The following is a 22,514-nucleotide window of genomic DNA, read 5'->3' as shown; positions in this document are numbered from 1 at the left end:
CTGATGAACTTTATTTGCCCGAGTTTGCATCTGGGACTGACAAAGTTGCATACACGTCTTGCCAAGGAGAAGGAAAGAAGTGACTCCATCCCAGGAATTCCCGAGTGTGGGTTTGCCTGCCGGAAGAACAGGACCAGTGCAGGGACAGACCAGAAGCCCCTTCAGCCCTTCTGAGCCCAGCCAGCCCACTCTCCCTGCAAGGACCCTGCATTTTCAGAGTCTGCCTTGGAGGCTGTGTGCTCTTTCATGTCCTAGGAGCAGGTCTCAGGCCTCTAGCCGTCTGAGAGGAAGTTCCACTCTCTCCTGGCTTCACGGGCCCCAGACAATGCTTACTGAAAGAAAAATGGCCACAGCCATGGTGGTCCAGGCTCTCCCAGAGCCCTCTGCCCCCAGCCCATGTTGCCTTTGGAGCTTGCGCCTTCTGAAAACCTTCCTTTCCCCAAAGCCTTTCCTTGCCCGGCTTCAGGCGCTGCTCGCTCCGTGGGCCCTCTGCAGGTAACTCTGGCCTTGGTTAATCTACGATCCACACCGCCCAAATGACTAAGGTCCCTCTTCAGGAATGAGACGGTCCTTCTTCCCTGATGACGTGGTTGGGAACACGTCATTTATTTCTTTTGTACCTCCTCCTAGTTAAAATGACCCTATTTGCTGAATCAAATATTGCGACACGTGATCTCAAAAAGCAGCAAGACCGCCTGGAAGCTGGCCGTCCTGGCCGATGCCGAACGAGGGTGGACCTCGGAGGCCCGGTGGCCATGCACCGGGAGCTCCCGCCCCCCGGGCAGCTCCAGCGCCTGGCGGAGAATGAATGGGAGTGAGTAAATGAATGAATGGGAAGGAGTGAATGAAAGAGGTCCGCAGGCAGCTTCTCGCGGGGGCGCGCCCCGGGCCCGTTGGGGAAGGTGGCGGCCTTCCAAGGCCTGAGCTTCAGCGAGCGTTGGGTGTCCACCCGGCCCGACCGAGGTGCCCCGGAGCCGGTCCGGTCCCGCGCCGGGCTCCCCCCGGCCGCGGTGGTACGCACCACTCAATGCTTCCCGAGCCCGCAGACGCCGGCGGTCTTGAATGGAAGGCGCCGAGGCCGGAAGTGGAAGGGACCACTCGGATGAGGAGGGGGGACAAGCGCGTCGCTTCTCCATTGAGGAACCGACGCGGTGAACGTGGAGTTCCATGTGCGTCTTATGTAAAGAGAGCGACGGGCGCTGCAGCCAACGGACGCGAGGTGCTCGCAGGCTCCGCCCCCCCACTATGCAGATAAGGCTGCGCTTCGGCCAATGGCGGGAGCCGGGGGCGGGCGCGGCGCGAGCAGTCACGTTTTCCACTATGTGACAGCGGCGGCTGCGCTGCGGGGTACGGGCTGCTGTCCGCGGCGGCTGTGGGGTGGACGGACGGACGCGCGGACGGACGCGCGGACCGGCGGGGACGCGGCTCGGTGAGGGCTCGGCGGGCGCGACGGGCGCGGCGGGCGCGGCGGGCGGACCGGCCGGCGGCGCCAGGCTGGGGAGCCGATCACGGTCCCGCAGCCGAGCTGGTTACGTAACCGCCAGGATGGGCCTTGGGCCCGGCGGTCTGGGGTCCGTGGACAGGCTCTGGGCGGGCGGCGGCGGTTCCTGCAGCTCACGGAGGCGTGATCACAGGATTTTCTGGGCTATTTGACTTCTTCTCTGCTTAAAACCGGCCTGCAGGGCGGTGAGGGGGGGCGAGTACTGTTATCCCCATTTTACAGATGGAGAAAGTGAGATCTAGAGAGGTTAGGCAACTTGTGTAGGGTCATGGAGCTACTGAGTGACTGCCACATGGGACTGTCGTTCTGCAGATGATTTTCTTTTAAGGACGCACTCACTTCTCCCTGCGTTCCATGGAGAGAGGGTGGGAAAGGCTAAGGAAACTGAGGTTTAGTCCACCGGTCCTTGGGAACATGCAGGGCCCCTTAGGGAGCTGGTTTCCTCCTCAGGAAGTCTCAGGCTGGGGAAGGGCCACTGATGGACACTGGTCTAGGAGCATTACCTGGTCAGCCCATGGATCCTGTGGACTGGGTGAGCAGAGAGACAAGAAAGTTCCAGGGCCAAGCTAGGCCTAGAACCCTGGGGGCAGGGAGGCCACAGCCACAATCCACCCCCTTTACCTCCCCTGGACCTCCCTGTATTTATTCCCTCTCCTCAGACTAAGTAGAAGAGGGTCCCACTTTCTGATGCAGCAATCACACCATCTTTTTTTTAGTAATTTTTAAAAAGAATTGATTTATTTGACAGAGAGATCACAAGTAGGCAGAGAGGCAGGCAGAGAGATGAGGAAGCAGGCTCTACACTGAGCAGAGAGCCTGATGCAGGGCTCCATCCCAGGACCCTGAGATCATGACCTGAGTCAAAGGCAGAGACTCAACCCACTGAGCCACCCAGGCACCCCAATCACACCATCTCTTGTGGGTCACCTTGGCTGCCAAAGCGCAGACATGGACCAGGGGGTGGGTAGTGGCCTGCTTAAGCACTCCAGGAAGGCCAGGTAAGGGATGAGAACCCTGTTGCCAGGGTTTCTGTAACCTCCACAAAAGAGAGCAGTATGGAAAGCTGATTCATACAATAGAGCTAGAAAAAACCCTCGAAATCATTCAGGGCAACACCTTGGCTTGACAGATTGGGAAACTGAGGCCCTGATGCCTGCTGCGCTCGGGCTTGGGCTGTCTCCAAGACTCCAGAGTCTTTCCATATTCTGAGGGTCTTGATCTGGGTTGGGATGAGCTTCAGACATTCTACGAAGGCCTGCAATTGGGTGCTGAATGCTGAGTGGGCTGGAATTTGAGGGGAGGAGCCCCAGGTCCCCCAAATGTCAAGAACACCAGCACCACGTCAGAAGCTCCTCTATGAATACAGCTCACCTCCTGTTTCTGATACCAGGGGCCACTGCCTTCCCCCTGGCTGCAAAGGAGATACACCCCACCCTCCACCCCCATTCTTGTCTGGGGCTGGGTTTGACTGAGAATGAATAGGGCTCTCTCTGAAGGCTTTAATTGGAAATTGAGCTCTTACATACAATCACTTTTTGTAAGGTGTAGGAGTAAAATGAGGGAAAGGGCTCCTCTTTTTTGAAGCGGAAGCTACGTGATCTGCCAGCTCAGAGATGGCACTGTGGGTGTCCTCCGTGATCTGTCACCAGCATCTTGGTGTGATTCACTGGTACAGAACAAGGACAGCCTGGCTTTCTGTGGGGGCTGGGGTGCTGGGCAGAGAGGGGTGACTCAGCTACCGTTCTGGGACTCCGTTTTCTCATCTGCACAGAGGGGCTCAGATCAGGCCTGTGTCCACTCCTAGGTTTTTGGGTTCTGGTTACTCTGTGGATGATTTCCTCAGGCCCCTACACAGGGGACAGAGGGGCCTGATGTGACTTCAGATCCCGTAACATTCCCCCATGAGCCACGTCTGTCATGCTTCGAAGGAAGTAGGAAAGGTTCTCTTCGTTGGCACTGTTTCTTGTGCACACACTCAACTTTTAGAAAAATACTGGTGGGCACGGCTCTGTTTTTAAATGGTGATGTAACTTCACCGGGCCTCAGCAACCCAGGCTTGGCCGGGTTACTGAGTGGCTGTCAGGACCTCTCGGCATTTAGTCAAAAGGAGAGGGATGCTGAAAACTGCCCTCATGGGCAAAACTAAGACGAGACACATAACCCCTCTGTGCACCTGCTCCACGCCCCTCCCACCCTCTACCCCCTGGGAAGCTGGTCCACTTGCAGACCCAGCAGAGACCCAGGGGGTTCTGGACAGGAGCCTCTGATAGGTACTCTCCCTGAGCTACTGTTTGGTTCCAACTCTCTAAGCCTCACGTCTATGACAAGCTTGTTACTGTGTTTCCTCGTCCAGAGCAAATCAGAAGCAGTAGGTGAGTAGGGAGGGCAGGCGGTCATGGTCACGGGCATTATCAGCAGGGAACGGTGGTGGAGGGGACTCCGGCCCTGAGCGGCCCTGCAGGCTCCCCGTGCACCTGCAGGCGACAAGGGACCAGTGGGAACAGCTCAGGTGTTCGCAGGCACCCGGAGTAACTCCTTCCGTGGACGCTGAGGCCAGGAAGCTGATGTTTTTGCCTTGTCACTGTTTTAAGTCTCATGCTTCTGCGTATTTAAGGCTTTGGAAACAGAGTTGAGAGAATCCAAAGGAGTCTTAGTGAGGCCGAGACATGCGTCTCTCCTGCCTTCCTCCCTTCCATATTTGGACTGCGTTTTCCTCGGTTACCCAGCTGTTGCCATGGAGAGCGCGGGTGTTTATTTAGCAGGACAAACATTTTCTCCAGATTACAGCAGGCTGGCCTCAGGGAATTGGCTCCTACCAGGAAGGAGCAAACATGTTACAATATTTGCGGCTATAAACTACCATGGGCTCTGGGACACAAAGTCCAGACTGCGAGAGCCCTGTTCTGTAAAGTGTGAAAACAGACAGAATTCACCCTCCTGTCACAAGTCAGGCTGGTGGTGATCCTGGGGGTGCATGATGGCTGGGAGGGCCACCAGCAGCCTCAGGGGGGGACTGGTAGGGTTCTACCTCTGGAGCTGGGTGCTAGCTGCACGGGTGCACTCGTTTTGTGGACGTACATGGATTAAAGACACTGACTTCTAATTTTCACAAAGAAATGCAGTACCATCCCCTTAGGCTCATGGGCTCTGAGTGTGAGAAGCTTTCACCTGTCCCGGAGTCCTGGCGGTGGCAGTGGAGGGTGGACCCAAGGCCCAGGCTGTGCTTTCATTCCCAGTGTTTTTCCCCATTGATCACGGAAACTATGAATACATGTGAAAGTAGAGAGGATGGCGTAATGAACCCTCGTGAATTCATCAGCTGGCTTTAACCAGCTGGCTTGAGCCCCCTCTCCTTCCCTGCCCCCACCCACTTCCTCCCACTCCGGTATTATTGTGAGGCCCGTCCCAGACTATGATCTCACTGCAGACTGTACTTTATAAATGTTTCTCTGTCCAGTCAAGGCAGCTCTCGCGCTTAAGGCGTGGTCATGTGACCAGCATCAGGGTCCAGGCTCAGCTCTTTGCCTTCAGTCTGCCCATTCTCTGCGGCAGAGCTAATGGGCGGACATCTGCAAAGGGGGGCAGCAAGGAGACTCTAGGGACAGGTCCACCCCAGCCTCCCCAGCAGCCCCTTTTCAGCCTGGCTGTCCTTTCCTTTCTGGGGCCCCCTGGGGCCCCAGACTATGAGCACCTCTCCTCAGGGGTGGAACCAGGTTTGCCCCGGGATGCCCAGGGTCCCAGCAGGGCTGGCACGTGCTGGTGCTCTGTAAATGCTTGTGGAAGGCAGGAGGCGAAGTATGCTTTGATGAGCAAGTTGGTTTTGCCAACTTGGCAACATGAGGTCTGTTCATTAGAGCCAGTGGTGCTGAGCACTGCGTTTTCTGGAACGGTGAATTTTCAGGTGATTTGGTTGGCTTATTGCTTCACATTTCTGCCATGCTTGTCTTCCCCTCTTTGCGAAGATTTATCTCACCTAAGGTCGTCTTGTGACTCCTATTCAACGAATCTTACTCAGACTTTTGCGTAGGGTCTGGTAGGGCAGCAAAGCCAGGAGTTCTCTGAGGAGTGGAGAGACAAGCCCCTGGGACACACATGGAAGCAAAGCATGTGACGCCTCCTTCCAAGATATGTCTTCATTGCCTGAGCTGGGGATGGCCGGCTGAGCCCTTGTCTTTTTAAATACAAGCCAGAGACCACTCTGGTGGCAATGAAATACCTGCTTTTATTTTATTTTTTTTTAAGAATTTATTTATTTATGTGACAGAGATCACAAGTAGGCAGAGAGGCAGGCAGAGAGAGAGGGGGAAGCAGGCTCCCTGCTGAGCAGAGAGCCCAATTCAGGGCTCGATCTCAAGATCCTGGGATCATGACCTGAGCCGAAGGCAGAGGCTTTAACCCACTGAGCCACCCAGGTGCCCCAAAATACCTCCTTTTAAAAAATTATTTTGTTACCCCATCTGTTTTCCTGCAGTGATTGGCAGTGATGATAGAAGCTAGCCTCTTGGCTGCAGCTGTGTCCCAGACACTTGGCACACACAAGCTGTGACATTGAACCCTCCCAGCAAGCCATGAGAGGCAGGAGCCGCTGTCAGCCCTCTTACAGATGAGGAGGCAAGGCATGGGAGGCTCAGGAACTTGCCCAAGATCACGGGGTCAGGAAGCAGTGGAACCCACTGACGCCCTTACCATCCAGGGCAGCTCGCTTTACCCCTCAACCTTTACACCTCACTCACAGAAGGGATACGGCTGCTTGTCTGGGGAGGGCCGTGGGATGGGACGGATGAAGCACACGGTACTGGGGAGGGGGTGGGCGGGTAGGAGAGAGGGAATACTATTGCCCCTGCCCCTGGGGCAGCCCATTGGCCACTCTACTGAACTGTAGTGAGAGCCTCTGTAGACGTCTCCTTGCCTCCAGCCCGTAAGTCCATTAGAATTTAAGTCAGATCCTGTTGCACAGAACTCAGTTTCCCATCTCACTCAGAATAAAGCAGAGTCCTTGCTCTGCCCTTGTGAGGTGCCCTGTGATCCAGTTCTGACCCCGTAGCACCTCCTTGCCCACTCTGCTCCAGACTACGCCACCTTCCTCAAATGTCCTGCCTCAGGACCTTTGCAGTTGCCCCTCCATCCCAAGCCTAGAATGTTCTTTCTCCAGCACCTTCCCAGCCCACTCTCTCACTTTCTTCAGTCTGTCTTCATTTGGGTTCTCTTAAAAGCAGAACACCTGATGCTAGCATTTCCCTGGTTGGGGGGGGGTGCAGTCCTAGGCAGCGAGAGTGAGCAAACAGGGGAGCAGAGAGGCTGGGACACAGGCTGGTCTGTCAGCCCGCGGGGGCCTCATCAGAAAGGCTCATCAGAAAAGAAGACAACGAAGAAGAAAGGATAGAAAGAAGAGCTTCCGAACTCCATTCAAGGGGGGAATGGGGGGGTTACCTGCTGACCTGTCCTATCTCCCATCCCCCACAGCCAAAGTTCACCCCAGGGGGTGTGCTGTCCCTCTGGGCCAGTTGCTTCCCTGGCCCCTTCCGCAGCAGCTGGGGAGGCAAGGGCCCACCCACATCGTGGGCTGCTTCGTCTAAGGCCATGCATGGCCAGCCTGGCCAGAGACTCCGGGCTGCCTTAGGTGTGAAGCCATGAGGATCAGGGGAGCGTCTCCTTAGACGCAGCCACAGGTTGGGGGAGAGAGCGGTCAAGAGGCTGTGAATCAACACCACACACAGGGGGTTCAGGTACAAGGTAAAGTGCACTTGCCTTCTCTGGAGGCACTCCCAGCCTCTCCCATGCCGCACCCCTCATCTGCTCTGTTGCTGTTTCTAGGACCGCTTAGCATTCTAAGCCATTACATGCCATTCCCTTGTGGATCATCCTTGTTCCCACTGGGATGTTAGTGACATGAGGGCAGGGAGGACATCCATCCCATTCTCTGATGTCCAGAAGCACCGTGTGTTGTCCGGAGCGAGTTAATCAGTGGAAGACGGCATCTAGCCCTGCCTAAATGCCGTCTGTCCCACTGTTGTTCTTTATTGTTCTATAACTTGTTCCTTGGTGTCCTAGAATCTTCCTCTGTCAATGTGTCTTGTTTCCCTATCTTTAGTAGGTACCTAGTATTCCCTAGCACAGATGTCCCAGGCTTGATGTCGCTAACTGTATGTGTGGGCTCTGGGAATACAGCAGAGGACAACTGAAGCTCCTGCACATCGGGGTGGAGTCCAGCAGTGAACTGGAGGACCGGAAGCCAGGCAGGGGGTGTGGGGCAGGTGGGGGAGGAGTCAGTGCTGTTTGTGCAGGATGGACAGGCTCTTGGCAGGGTCCTGTGGGCACCAGGGAGCAGCAAGTGCAAAGTCCCTGGGGTCAGAGCTCAGGGTCAGGGCCGAGGAGGTGGGCCACAATGGGAGATGCTCAGGAGGCAGCCAGGGAGGCCACACAGAGCTGCAGACACCCATGCAGACTGGGGCTGTGCTCTGAGCCAGGGGGAGCAGAGGACTGGGGTGGGGCCAGGGAGGCACAGATCCCATTTGGAAATTGAGGCTGGGACTGGCCAGGGACTGGATCCACTGGCCACTGGATAGTGGACAAGATGCCTGAGTTGGGATGCCAGTAGCCTCCCTGTGGTTGGTCCTTGGATAGTTTTCTCTCTATATACAGCACACTCCTGGGTCTTTGTGCACACATACAGGCATTCCTGGGAAGTGGAGAGGCCTCCTAGCAGGGGGAAGGGCGAGGGTTATAAAAATGTCCTGGGCACGCCCAGAGTCCCGTCCAGAAAGACCATTAGTGACCACAACACACAAAGTCCCCCACCTTGCACAGATGGACACTAGATGCCATCTGTCCTGTCGATTCTTGGTGACCTCATTCTTTGTGTCTTCCTCACAACTAATGAGGTTGAACTTCTCTCCAGGTTTGTGGATCTTCAGTGTTTCCCTTTGTGGGGATAGCCCATCCTTATTCTCTGGTCTCTGTCTTTCCAAAAGTGAGCACTTTCCGTGTTCTCTTTGAGTCAGCTAAGGCATCTCTGAAATGTTAAAAAGCAAGCAGACCAAACAAAGACTGAGGAGTAGACTTGCTTGTTTTGTTTCTAACTTCGGTCAGGTATTTCACTGGTCTGGGGCTTTGGGTTCTCTGTGAGTCAGGATCTTGGCCACCTGCTGCTGCTGAAGCCACAACAAACAGGCTTGCTTCATTGGGTTTTCCTCCCTTTGACCACAACCTTGGAGACCATCTTCCATGTATCAACTCTGGAGCCTGTTATCTTCTGCCCAAGACTCAGTGACTTTCCATCCGTTGTAGGTAACCTGTTTGTTTTTCCTGTTTGCATGTGAGTAGAATTTTTTTTTTTCTCTTGAAAACATCGTTTTACATTGGGACAGCTCTAAGCTTGGACTCTTCATGTAACTTTGCGTGGTGTTCAAGGAGTCCTTAGACTGGCAGTTCCAAGTCTGTCTTCAGCCAGAATGGTTCTCTTGGTATGTATCTTTCATTAGAGTCTCTGTTTCACTGTTGTGACATCTCTTTCAGAAAGAGCTATTTTTACCTGCAGGTAAAAACACAGCTCTGATGTAGCTGCTCTTTTCCTTGGTTGGTGCTTTTCAAAGTTCCTCGCACTCATCCTCCACATTTCTGGGGCCATCTTCTTCGTTATCTACTCTGGACTTGGTCTTTATGATTCTCTGTTCTACGGTGGCATTTTCCTCTCACTCTGTGGCTTCAGCTCATCCTTCATTACTTGTTTTCTTAAATCCACCATTTCTCGATTTTTCTTTATGCTACAGAGTTGGTGCCATTCTGAGTCTGCTGGTCTCCCCATGCCATGCAGGTTGTGTTCATCTGCTCTTTGCTGCACATCTTTTTTTTTTTTTAAAGATTTTATTTATTTATTTGACAGAGAGAGATCACAAGCAGACAGAGAGGCAGGCAGAGAGAGAGGAGGAAGCAGGCTCCCTGCTGAGCAGAGAGCCCGATGCGGGGCTCGATCCCAGGACCCTGAGATCATGACCTGAGCCAAAGGCAGCGGCTTAACCCACTGAGCCACCCAGGCGCCCCCTTTGCTGCACATCTTTTTGGAAGACTCACAGTAGCTTTTTCCCATTTGTTGCTTCCTATACAAGACAAGGTCTGATGAGACACACTGTTTTCCAGAGAATGGTGTGGTTGGATTCTCCATGGGTCCTCATCTTCAGGAGCAGGCAGGCCTGGGATCCAGCATTGTCACCTGCCTTGTGTGGCCTCAATCAAGTCACTGGCCTGTTTTCTCATCCCTAGACAATGGAGAATGGTCTCTGTTATTTGGTATCTGGTGGTCAATGATCACAAGGGTTATATGGAGCAGTGTGTGTGTGTAGTTGTCTCTAACAACCAGGTGTCTGGCCTGTTCCTTGGAGCACTTGGAAGCTGTGTGGTGCACACTGCCTGCGCCTGGAGACTCTGCTCAGTCAGGGCCCTTGGGATCTTCCCTCCCCCACTCAGGGTGAGGCCTTCCGGGACTGTGCTAGTGGGTCCCCTTACTATCTGGGTTCCTGACCACAAAGGTCAGGAGGAGAGAGAAGCCAAGGGTTTACACCCCCAGCTCTGTTCCCCCAAATTATAGGTTGTCTGAGTTCCTCTGGTTTCAGTAACCCTTAATTCCTGCCCTCCAGGCCCAGGGTAGTAACAGCTTCCCCCTCCTCATGCCTGCCTAGCTTCCAGGCCCAAACATCTTTTGCTTCTTGCCAGAACCCTGAGGAGATACCATCCTGGATCCTTCTCTCCCAAAGACGTCTCTCTCCCCATCCTTAGGCTCCTGGTTGAACCTCTCCCACCTTGCATACTCCCTGCTTCTGCTCATCCCCGGGGTTGTCTTCCAGAATTATTGCAAAAGCCTTAGGGCTGGTCTGTCTCTTTCAGCCCCTCTCTACCCTCTTACCCCAAACACGGAAGTTCAAGTTTTTATGTAGCACAGTGGTGAGGACCTTCCAAATGCAACAAAGATCATTTATCTAGTACCTCCAACCCTTTTGTGGCCTGGTGATGCCCCCCCACAGCCACGTGCACCCCCATGCTGCTGTAGGGGCTCCCACCTTCTCGGCCCCCTTCACAGAGCAACACCTGCTTCACAACCTCCTCTCTCCCTGAAGTCTCCCTACTTCTGCAGCCTCATCTGGGGTTCCCCCTACATACAGCCTGGGCTTGGGCTTTCCTGTAGCTTGTGATAGCCAATACTTCCGAACTGTGCTGCTCCCCACCATCACCTGGGGAGATTTCTCCAAGGCTCCCCACGTGCTGGGTGGTGCCCACTGATGCTCTTTCATCCTCTTGTGGCCTCCCAGCTAATCCACCAGCAGTTTGATGACTGGGGGCTGTGGCCGCAGGATTCATCTGCCTTCCTGATTCCCGGCTGGTAGGAGAGAGGAGCTAAGAGCCCAGTGGCTAGGAACAAAGAGTACCCGTTATTGACCCTGACTGCTCCTGGCATCTGCAGTGAAATGCGGAAACAGATTCCGGGGAGCACTGCCCATGATGGCCGTGTGACGGCCCGCACTCCCCAGGGCCTGATGACATTTCTCTCTCCCCAGCTTCACTGCAGAGCCAACATGAACGGATATGCCGAGTACCCCCCAAGCCCCGGTCCCTCTGCCCGGGAGCCAGAGGACCCTGAGCCCCGCGGAGCCCAGCTCCAGGAAGATGTGCACATGCGCAGTGGCTCCAGCGGGAATGAAACTGAGGAGAACTGTTCCCTGGGGCAGGACTGCCAGGGCAGCCAGGAGCTGGGGATGCTGGTGGGGCCGCCCAGCGCCCCCCCAGGGTAGGTGGAGCCTTCAGACCACGGAGGCCAGGCCACTTGTCTGTTTTTTCAGCATCTCGTCCCACTGTCTGATGGCTTTTGTGGTCTTTAAATCATGATCCCATGTTTTTCAACATTTAAAGAAAATCTTATTAATTGAGAATAACTAAAATTTACTATAATGATGCTGCTGTAGATGTTGACCCCCTGACTATGGATGGATAGATGCCGAGTGAGCATAGCGAGATCTCAGGAGCGGGGGGACTGGTGGCTCTACCAGCAGCAGGTGTCTGTACAACATGACCTTGCTCTGTCACTCCTCCCAGTACATGAGACTTGAAGGTCTTACGCTCCGGCTTTATCTTAACCCTGTGTTTCTTGTAATTGTCTTACTCTGTGTGGGATAATCTGGATTGTCATCACTGGTTGGATGAGGGGGTGGACAGAGCCTGCAGTCCTCTGAGACTGGCCTTTATTTCTCGTGCTCACAGTCCCAATACCTTCGACCTCATGATGGCAAAGTCCGAACACAGCACGTCTGCAAGTGGCTGCAGGTAAGGCCAGTCACAAGTCCCTTGCTTTACGGTCTCAGAGGACTGGAGATTTGTAATTGGAGGTGAGTTTGGGGGTAATGTGGTATTTTGCAAGCCTCTGCTAGAACCTGTCGGTCTGTGCAGCTATCTGGGCTGGGAGCTGGCCTCGCCCTCTCAGACCCCCGCTGCTCAGGGCCCCTTATGATGCTCTGGGTCTGGAGCCCCTACAGCTCCGACTTCACAGGCCTTGTCTGCACTGTAGACATGTTCATCCGGAACATTCCTCCCCCTTTCTAGGTGTTGGTAACAACGGTATCCTTAATTTCACATCCACAGACATTTTCTTTTCTTTTTAAGATTTTATTTATCTGAGAGAGAGAGAGAGAGAGAGAGAGAGAGCACGAGCGGGGGTGGGGAGGGAGGGAGAAGCAGACCCCCCACTGAGCAGGGAGCCTGACACAGGACTTGATCCTAGGACCCTGGGATCATGACCTGAGCCAAAGGCAGGCGCTTAGCCGCCTGAGCCACCCAGATGGCCCCCACAGACATTTTCGGATCACCACTGGAGCAAACTCCGGCTCTCGGGCCTGGGTGTGTGGGCATCTGGCCATCTTCTCCTGAGACCTGACTCCTGCTTTCTTTCTGTACTCTCTGCTCTAAACAGGGAAGGGCCCACCTGTTTTGTCTTCTTCCCATCTCTGTAGCCTTATGTTTAGAGCTCTTTCATACAATTCTTTCCTCCCTATGGTCTTCCTGTGTTCCTCATTCACGTTTCTGCCACAGGACACCAGTTGGCTGTCCTCTGTCATTTCCATTGCTCTATCCTTTTCTGTCTGACACAGGGCAGGAAGGCACAGCTTTGAGGGGCAAAGCCCAGCTCCAGCCTGGGAGGTGGGGTAAAGAGCCCGAGATTGGGTGGGCTTCTGCAGTCCCCACTTAGGTGAGTGTAGTGGTTCTAGGCTAGGGCTTTCCGTCTCCACAGGACATGGGTGGCAGCATCAGGAGACATCTTTGGTGGTCACAGTTGGCAAGGAGACTTCTGGCCTCTGGTAGGGAGAAGGCCAAGGGTGCTGTGTATCCTGCAGTGCTCCACAGAGAACCACATAGACTGAATGTCTTAGTCATCAGGATGAGAAATGGGACTAGAAGTGCAGGAAGGAGGAATCGGGAAGCTAACATGTGATTGCCTCTTTCTTTATTGCCGTAACAGCGAGCAGTCCGCCAAAGCAGACGCGCACAAGGAGCTGATAAAAACATTAAATGAGCTGAAGGTCCACCTGCCGGTAGACAAGAAGGCCAAGGGGAAAGCCAGCACGCTGGCCACCTTGAAGTACGCACTAAGGAGCGTGAAGCAGGTGAAAGGTACGTCCGGCTCGTGTATTTGTTCCCAACTTGTTGAAATAATGTGGATTGTGTTGACTTTCTAAAACCCAACCCTGAAATTGCAGTAGGAAATTCTAGAAGTCTGAAGTCTTTACAACGTTTCTACTGTAGTTGACTTTTAGAGGAAAAAAACAAAACAAAACAAAACAGGTAGAAAACCAGCTGATAAAAAGGAATGTATTTATGATGTGAAGGTTTTCTGCTGTGGGATGGGGTCAGGTCAGGAGAGCCCAGCATCCTCCAGGCTCTGGCCGGAGTTGAGCTGGAGTTCACTGAAATGGATGAGCAGCTCCGAGTGCAATTTCAGAGTAACACCTACAGTGTTGAGCTGAGGGCTGGTTGTTCCTTTGAAAAATAACAAGATCTTCCCAGATCTTATCCTCACAAGACAGTACTTTAGAGCTCCTGCACCTAAGACCTTGGACAGTCCATTTCTTGTTCGTCTAGAAAGGCGTGAATTTCCATCCAGGTTGTCTTTTATTCAACCAGGAAACCAGGACTGAGCGCCTCCTTCCATCCCCAGCACACAGTGGTAAGCCCTCCACGGTCCACATTCTGCTCCTGTTGTGGACATGCTTGGACCCTTTTATTAGGTGACAGAAACTGTAAGAGCTTTTAGGACTGGTCCGCGGTCTAGACCAAGGCTTTCACCTGAGAACACGTGTGCGGAAGTCTTCGTAGATGCAGTGCAGGAATCCATGAACGAACACTGCAGTTGCCAAAATATTTACATCATCAGCTCAGAACCTTGACATTCAATAAACTCCAAGCCCCTTATATAACTTTCAAGAGCCCTGAGTCTTCCTTCCCTTGCTGCTGCAGCTGGACTCCCGCTGAGCCGGTGCCCTGCTGCCCCACTCCCCCCACCCCATCTCTTGGGTCTGTCTCCAGGATAGTAGAACACACCGCTGTGGGGGAGGTGCCAGCATTTCTAGCGACTGACTCATGAACTTGACTGCTCATCGAACTCCTGCAGACACCCATTCCTGGAGGTTTGGGCCGGAACCCCTGCATTCAGGGTCATCTCAGGATGCTTTAGCTCTAGGCGGTCAGAAAGGTCCATGCAGCCTTGCCTCTCTGTCTGTCGGTGGGAGTGGGGATGGGAGCATTGAGAATTTCTAAGTTTCCTCCAGTGTGTTAGAGAAAGCAGCAGGAAGCCTGGAGAAGGGATCCACATGGGCATCCTGATTTTATAGCAGCAAACACTGGGGTGAGCCCTTTCTTGTTACACAGGAAACCACCTGTGCTTTGAGGAATTTCTTCACTGTTTCATTACCTTATGACCAGTAAGCAGGGACAGAAGCCAGGCCAGCATCTCAGGGCAGGTGAGGGAGGTGTCCTTTCCTAGCAGATGTGGGAGCCCCTCTCCTGCTCCACTTTACCTTCACGTATGCGACACACACACGCTGAGGTCCCAGGGGACTCTGCGCATTGGAAATGCATGAAAGCAGAGAAGTCATGAAGGCTGAGTTCAAGGTCAGTGGGCTTTATTCTGTGATCAGTTTACAGGCAGGGCAAGGCTTCTCACAGATAACGATGGATATGAAGTCCTATTTCAAATAGTCTTTGTGTCTTCTAACGTTTGGACAACGTTCGTCGGAAGGGCGTCATTGCCTGTCCTGTATAAGGTCTGGTGGGGAGGGCTTGCACCAGGCATGGGGGCCTGGGCTCTGCTGTGTGCTAGCATGTGCTGGCCTCCTGGGTGCCCTCTGCAGCCCTAAGTTTCTCTGCCAGCTCCTATCCAAGGCTGTGTCTGTTTGGTGAGGGTTAATACCGTGAAAGCAGACACCGTGTTCAGCCAGCCCACCCAAGGGTGCTCATAAACTGCGGGGGAGGGGGGAGGTTCTCTGAAGGGCAGGTCTGCCAGCACCCCTCCCTGAGGACTGTCCCCAGCCTCAGGTGCTGGGTGGGCAGCCCCGTGATAGTCTGCCCCCAAGAGCCATATATGTTGTGGGGTGAGTGGCGCTGGCCCTGGGCTCTGTTGGGACCAGTCTCCTGCAGCGTCATTTCTCGCATCTCGTGTTTTTGAGTGAGGGACTCTGTCTGGATGGGGGTGTCTGCCCCGGCCCCAAGGAGCAGGTGCAAAAACTGCCACAGCCGGCCCAAGAGGAAATGTCAGCCTTGTGTCGTGATTGAGGACCTTGCCGGCAAAGTGAGGGTTAGGAGGAGCTCTGTGCCCATGTTATGTAAAATAATGTGTACTTACCATCTAAAAAGTTCTGTAATCAAAGGTCTTCAGATTTTTCAAACTAAAACAGACTTCTGTTTGCTTTGCCTTCACATTTCTCCGCTCCGTTCTCTTGGCGTCCCAGGAAGATAGTGTGCGTAGCCCCCTTTCTCATGAAAAGAGTAGAGCCCCCAGCACAGGGAGGTGGGGCCATTTTCAGCCCCCCTTGGTCTCCTCTGCAGCCAATGAGGAGTATTACCAGCTGCTCATGTCCAGTGAGAACCACCCCTGCAGTGCCAACGTGCCCTCCTACACCATAGAAGAGATTGAGTGTGTCACCTCCGAGTTCATTGTGAAGAACGTGGTAAGTGTCAGCCATGAGTGACGTCTTAACCCAGAAAGCGGAGCTTCCCCCGGTGAGTTGGTTGAGGCTGAGCACAGGCAGTCAGGGGCTTTAGGACAACAGAGTCTGGAATTTCGGGAAGTCAGCTAATACCTTAAATAACAATGTAAAGTCTGTGACTCAGACGTAGCTACCGCTATTTTCTGTGAGTTAGTCCTTCTGTCACGGCTGATCCACCCCCAAACCTTGTGTGTGTAAGAGCAAGCCCCACCTTGACTGAGCAGTAACCAGGTGACCTTAGACTCCCTTTGTGGAGGTGGGGGGGGCTGGGATTTGAACTCAGCTGGTGAGACTCCAAAGCCTGTGCCTTTCTAAGCACCCCGTAAGGGCAGGGCAGCCTTGGAGGTCTAGGGGAAGGGAAGAGAGTTGTCCCTTCCCCTGTGCTCCTGCTTCTCCGAGAGCAGACATAAAGGCAGGTGGGGATCCAGACCTACTGGCATCATGGCAAAACTGGTCTGGAGAGTGGGGCTCCCAATCCCTCCCATCTCCTCCTTCCAGTACCCCACTGTGGCGGAACCCCCTGGGGGCTCTGGGCCAGGGCTCAGGCCACTAGCCAGCTGGGAGCAAGCCCAGGCGGGAGCCTCTAGCTGCCCAGGCGGCACCACCTCCCCCCCCACCCCCGCACCCTGGGAGAGAGAGGGGCTGGCAGAGGTTTGTGGTTGTGGGTCCCAGCGAGAGGGAAGGGGCTGGAGGGGGGAGCCCAGAGGCCTCTCCTGACCTCCCAGATCTGTGCCCCTTGGGGAGGGGCAGCCTGTCCTCATGCAGCTGCTGCTTCCTTCCAGGGTATGTTTGCTGCGGCCGTGTCCCTGGTCACTGGGAAGATCCTGTACATCTCTGACCAAGTTGCCTCCATCTTCCACTGTAAAAGGGACACCTTCTATGGCGCCAGGTTCGTGGAGTTCCTGGCGCCTCATGACGTGAGCGTGTTCCATGCCTCCACCACGCCTTACAAGCTCCCGCCCTGGAGCATGTGTAGCGGAGCAGGTGAGGTCCCCAGGGCGATGGCCCAGCTGCCTGGGCTTCTGCATCTGTGGCGTGTAGAACGTGGGGGCTGCTCCTTCCGGGGCGGGGGGTGGGGGGGTGGTTTGCGGGCACTGTAAGCTGAGCCATGCGCCCCCTGCCGGCCATGCCTCGAGTCAGGCTTCCCAACCAGGATGGACAGCCCTGCTGTGTGGCTGCAGGCCATGCTCCATGGCCTGTCCTTGTCCTCCTCCTCCCACATGACCGGGAGGATTTGGGGTCCAGAAGCCTGGACGCTCTTACCATGGCCAGCGCAGGCCTTGCCCATACGTAGGCATGGGACAGGATAGTTGACCAGAAAAGTCTCAGCAGAAACCTATCATGGGATCCTGGCAGAAGGTACCAGATCAGCTCAGGCCTTCCCTGCAGCTACTCCCATCCCCCAACCCCACCAACACTTTCAGTGAGCAGAGTGGCCAGCAGAAGCCCACTCTTGACCTGTGAGTCTGGCAGCATCTGTCTGCCTGCCCCTCGCTGGGCCCTGGTCCCTCGGAGCTGAAGGTAAACACATGGGCAGAAACACTAAGCAGCCAGGACAGGTGACGGGAAACAGTGGGCCTGGGAGTCACTCAGACAGGAGTGACCTCATTCGTGATCTCCTGGACCACAGGTCCCTCTCCGCCACACACACCCCACCTCCTCCTGTTTGTAGTCAGCCGGCCGGCCAGGCTGCCATTCTACCACCGCCCAGCGCCACCACCACTGTACCTTCCTGACAGTGGGCCACCTGGGCATTAGGATTGACTCACAAAAAGAGATGGTCACTTTTGGTTTGGGATATAAAGCCACCCACCTTCTCCAGAATTCCCCCCGAGGACTGCCCAGTCAGGTCCCTAAAGCTTGCAGTGTGTGTCATGAGAACCTGTAGGTGACTGTGTGGAAGGGACATCACTCCACATGTGGGTTTATGGCACAAACGGGCCGGCACCGGCTCCCTGGGATGATTGCCTCCGAGTTTGTGTCTGAACAAAAAAGAAGGACCAGGTGACTTCTCTAGGGCCTTTCCAGGCTGGAAATTTTACACCATTTTCCCCTACTAGTGATTTCCTACTTCTCTTTCTTTTGAATAGAGGAAACTTTATGTGAAAGATCAATGTCTAAGATTTCCTTTTTAAAAAATCCTATATTGTGAAAACACCATTTCCTCATCTTTGATGATGCTGCTGGAGTGACATCATGTTTTTGCTAGGCGTTTCAGATTTTGAAGTAGGTTAACATTTTAACAGAAAGATTGATATAAGCTTTGAAGTGACCTGAGTTGCTTCTGTTAGAACTGAATATCCCCCCCAAAATATGTGGGTTGAAACGTTTAGGGCTTTATGTGCAAAAATTCTGCCCATCAAACTGTCTCCCGGAGTTAAATTGTTAGTTGGTGTGTTTGTGGGAGCCTGTGAACTGTTTCAAAACTGGTAAACAGCTGGTGGTAAGCTTTTAGCATTCCATAATTTGGTATGTGTTATATTCATGAAATATGTTTGACTTTAGTCAGTACTGTGAAGAATGATCTCTAAGGGCTTCACTTTCTGCTCATGTAAATACGCATTCACGCCCTGACTCCATAGCTTGGGGGAAACAGAGCCCTGTCTGTACTGTGCTGTGCTCTTGGATGGCTGACTTTGTACTCTCTCTCTCAGATTCGTTTACTCAAGAATGCATGGAGGAGAAATCATTCTTCTGCCGCGTCAGGTAAGCCTGTGACAGGTGTTCCCCAACTGGGAATGGCACAAACCTTCTCTCCTGAGCATCTCTTATGGGGTTGAGGAGATGTAGGACTGCCCCCTACCAGTTCCTGCTGTGCTATGACCCCTGTGTCCCTCCACACCCCTGTTCTTTAGGGTAGAAGCTTTGTGGGACATGCCCCTGCCACGTGTGCGCGTATTCCTAAAAAGTCTATGTGAGAACATCATTTCCATAACAAAGCGTTGAGACAGCCTGGTCAACAGTGGGGTGATTTCAGTGCCCCACAAAAAGAGCCTGGGGAGCCTGGACTTGGTGTCTGTCACCTGGCAAGCTGCCTGAGGACCCCTCACTGGGAAGGCATGTCCCCCAGGGAGGACGCAAAACACACATGCAGCCTTTAGTTCAAATGTGTGTTTTCCCAGGGAGAGCCCACAGCTCTCCAGCTCTCCCAACAGCAGGCTTTTGGCCCAAAACAAGGTGACTGCTTGAGTGTCCAGTTGCAGGGTCAGGAGCAACCCCTGGCCAGGTCTGGGCACTCTCAGAAGCTGGGGTTGGGGCCTCACCATTGAAGCAATGTCCATCCCCCCGATGGAAGTGCTCTGGAGCAGGGCTCCTGGGAGACCTCCCACCGCCCAGGGCTGTTCACTGTCCTGTCTGCCCTTGATGTCATGGGCATCTGAGCATGTGGGGCCAAAGCACACACCACAGGCCCAGGCCAGAGTGCCAAGCTTGGCCCAGGTTACCAGGCAAGGGGCCTGGCTCTGTGTGTCAGGCTTCTAGACAGCATATGAAAGGACTGCTCTGGGAAGAGCCACTACTGGGGGAGCGGTGACTAGCAAGAAAGGACAATTCCTTCCATCCTAATTGCAAACCTTTAACTGGGCCTCCTCCACAGCGTTGGGAAAACCCATGAGAACGAGATTGACTACCACCCGTTCCGCATGACGCCTTACCTGGTCAAGGTGCGGGACCCGCAGGGCACCGGGGGCCAGCTGTGCTGCGTGCTGCTGGCTGAGAGAGTACACTCGGGCTACGAAGGTAACCGCCTGGCCAGGGGTGGGAGGCGGCTCTGTCTGGTCCCTTGTTGATGGTCCTGGTTCACACCTAATGTAGGTAAGGCTGACCGCCAGCCCTGGCCTTGCCTCCCAGCCTTGGGCAACGCCTCCATCTCCCTCTAGATGCACACCCACATTTGCCCCCTGGCCTTCCCCATACCCGGGGCCCAACCACCTCCCCATGTCTGTTACAGGGGTCCGGGTGCTGGCATATCCCACCCATGACTAGCCTGTTCCACAACCAAAGTGCCCCCCCCCCTTCCCCAGCCACTGTCTTCTATCTGTGTAGTGAGAATGGCCCTCAGCTCCAAGTCCCCAAGCCCCTCCCACCCTTATGCACCCCCACACCCGGAAGAGTGCCGGGACACCACTGCCTGCTCAGAACCCAAACCATGCCCCCCACCCCCACCCCCGACCTGGGCCCATCTACTGTCCCCTGCATTCTCCACCCTCTCCACTTGCAGTGGCTTCTCTAGGCAGGCTGGCCCACTGACTCCCAGTCGGTGCTCCTGCTCTCTCCTCCCTTCTTCTACATCTAGAAAGCCAGTCATCACAGCAGGATAATCCCACCTGTCCATCCGTGGTCCTGCTCACTTCTCAGGCCATCCCCTCCCCAGATCTGGGCTTGCCCTTGAAGCCCAAATGGCCCCAAGGTGTTTGGCCACCCTGATTCTGTCCTTCTGGCCACCTCCTCCCACTGAACAGCATCATGACGTGGTCCTCATGTGGTACCAGCCCCCATACCTGGCCTGGAACCTTCCTCATCCTGGCAACTCAGCCACATGGCTTCAGAATTCTCAGAGGGTAGGCGCCGTCTGTAACTACTGACCACAGGGACCCAGTCCAGTCAATGTTTCCTGGTACTCAGAACCTTGTCCCAGGGGTTGATGAGGTCATCTTTTAAAAAGGTGTTTCTTAAAACTGAGGGAAATGTTTGGTGAGATTGTCTGCAGAGAACATTCTCTTCCACACGGTCTATAAAGATTTAGAGGGTTACTTAGATTTCAACAAGTTATTCCCTGATATGATCTGAGTCTCCTTCAAGAAGGAAGCTTTGGATTTTGAGTGTTTTGTCCATGAACTTGGCGTTTGAGGGAAATTCTGGATAGATGATTTCCTTTATGCAAATTATTCCACCACCTTTGCCCTCCCTAGAAACTCCGAAGTCCCCAAGACAAGGACATTTGCTGAGAATTTTGAATCTAAAGACTTAACTCATTTCTTAAAAACAATTTGTTCAGCTCCCTCTTGGATCTTAAAAATCATGAATTTGGCCTTCCCCCATGATTTCGTTAAGAGATGCCTATGGGTCACGACACAGTTCTGTGAATGTGGTGATTCTTCACTTTCTAGACTAAACCCTCCACAAGGAGGTTAAGAAGGCTGGCTGGCGGTCATCAAGTGTAGGGTCCGTTCCCCGTGCAGTGGGCTCTCTCCTGGGTCCAACTGTGAATCTTCTTCCTTCACTGCCCATCCATCCGAATCTATGTGGTATTTTCTAGTAGCCATAGTAGAACTGTGCTAAGTGCGTATTTGTTAGAATCAGAAACCTATATAAAATTCTATTCTTTCAGCCCCTAGAATTCCTCCTGAAAAGAGAATTTTTACGACCACACATACACCAAATTGTCTGTTCCAGGATGTGGACGAAAGGTAAGTGTGCCGTGACACTGACCCGTCTGCCGCCCCTCACCCCCACCTCCCCCTGCACTGGGCTCGTCTTGAAGTCAGGACCGTACCCTTCACAGCAGCTGACTCGGTCACATGCTGGTTAGCGTTTCACCATTATCTTGGTGGTTCCCTCATGGCAATTAAGTAAAGCTCAGTGAACGTTCCTGTTTGACATTGAAGCTGTGTAGCTAAAATGAAGGCTGTGTTGGTTTTACGGAGGTGAGAATCCACAAAAATGTTGAACTATAGGCAATGAAATCATTCTGGAATTGCACTAAAAATCTCCTGCGATATGAATATTATGTAAAGGGGGTGTCTGGGAGCTGGGCATTGTTCTCATTAAGTATATTTTTATTATCCTGTTGAAAATCATTTTAGAATCGCACTTGAGTGAAAGATGGCACAGCCACGGTGGTAGACTTGGGACAGGGTTAGGGTTGAAGCTGGAGACACCATTGGCAGGATCCCAGCAGAGCTGCACATGCCGGCCTGTGTGCCACAGACTGCTCCCGGTGTGGAGGGTGGAGGGGCGCTGGATCACCTCCGTTTCAGTCTGGAGAGTCTGCTCCGTCTCCCGCCCAAGGCGCTCTAGCTGGAGCGGGAGCACTGCTGTGAGAGTGTTCTGAGTTGGCTGGCTTTGGGTGAGGCCCGTGGAGCGCTTTCCCCCAGCTCCCCCTGCATGACACCGAAAATACCACTGGCTGCTGGCAGGGATGGGGAAGAGCTTTCCTCAGAAGCCCTGGGAGGAGTGGACCTGGGTGTACCGGCACTCTGGGCTTTCTCAAATGGGCCAAGGGGGCCTCCACAGGTGCTAACAAGGACCCAGGCCACCCCACTGCCTACACCTGGCACAGAGGCACCAGGCACCCATCCTGGACAGGCCACAGAGCGCAGGACAGCTGGGCAGGTGACCAGGACTCCTCCCCACACTCCCCCTTCCTCCTGCCTTCCCTTCTGCCCTTCCTTTCTTCCTCCTCCCCCTTCCCCCCGTCCTCCTTCCCCCTTTCTTTCTTCTCCTGTCCCCTCTTCCACCTCTTTCTCCTCCTCTTCCTCTCCTTCCTCTTCCACTTCTCCTCTCCCCCCTCCTCCCCCTCACCTTGCCAAGCCTTGACCTGGAAGGGTGCCAGGAACATTTTGTATATCCTGTCAAAGGAAAACATAGGCCTGAAGAGAGAGTGTTTTGGACCAGGAGGAGAAAATCAAATAATAACACTGGGCCCACAAGAAAGTTCCATTCTACTGGGAAACGAGCAAGATTTGCTCTAAAGGCTTGGAGAATGTTCTTCCACTGGAGCTGAGGAGTTGGAGGAAACATCAGCTCAGAGGCAAGAAGACTGGCCTCCA

General features: G+C 53.9%; 1 protein-coding gene across 4 annotated transcripts in view; it reads left to right on the top strand.

Moving 5' to 3' along the window:
• The first annotated feature begins 690 nt into the window (after window positions 1-690).
• PER2 (period circadian regulator 2) overlaps window positions 691-22,514 on the top strand; it is a 39,884-nt gene continuing 18,060 nt past the window's right edge. Inside the window, exons 1-9 of one of the 4 annotated variants that reach the window (XM_047721789.1) lie at window positions 691-814; window positions 11,050-11,279; window positions 11,750-11,812; window positions 13,002-13,153; window positions 15,584-15,705; window positions 16,527-16,728; window positions 18,399-18,450; window positions 19,340-19,482; window positions 21,074-21,152. In XM_047721789.1, the coding sequence (XP_047577745.1) occupies window positions 809-814; window positions 11,050-11,279; window positions 11,750-11,812; window positions 13,002-13,153; window positions 15,584-15,705; window positions 16,527-16,728; window positions 18,399-18,450; window positions 19,340-19,482; window positions 21,074-21,152 (1,049 nt within the window). In that variant the 5' untranslated portion in view covers window positions 691-808. Of the gene's footprint in view, window positions 815-1,169; window positions 1,430-8,945; window positions 8,965-11,049; window positions 11,280-11,749; window positions 11,813-13,001; window positions 13,154-15,583; window positions 15,706-16,526; window positions 16,729-18,398; window positions 18,451-19,339; window positions 19,483-21,073; window positions 21,153-22,514 lie in introns of those variants that run through there. The other 3 variants (XM_047721791.1, XM_047721787.1, XM_047721790.1) reach the window with 3 other exon arrangements.

Source organism: Lutra lutra, chromosome 3 (assembly GCF_902655055.1).
Source record: "Lutra lutra chromosome 3, mLutLut1.2, whole genome shotgun sequence".
Lineage (NCBI taxonomy): Eukaryota > Metazoa > Chordata > Mammalia > Carnivora > Mustelidae > Lutra > Lutra lutra.
Note: the sequence above shows the minus strand (reverse complement) of the source record. Positions and strands in the feature narration are given on the sequence as shown.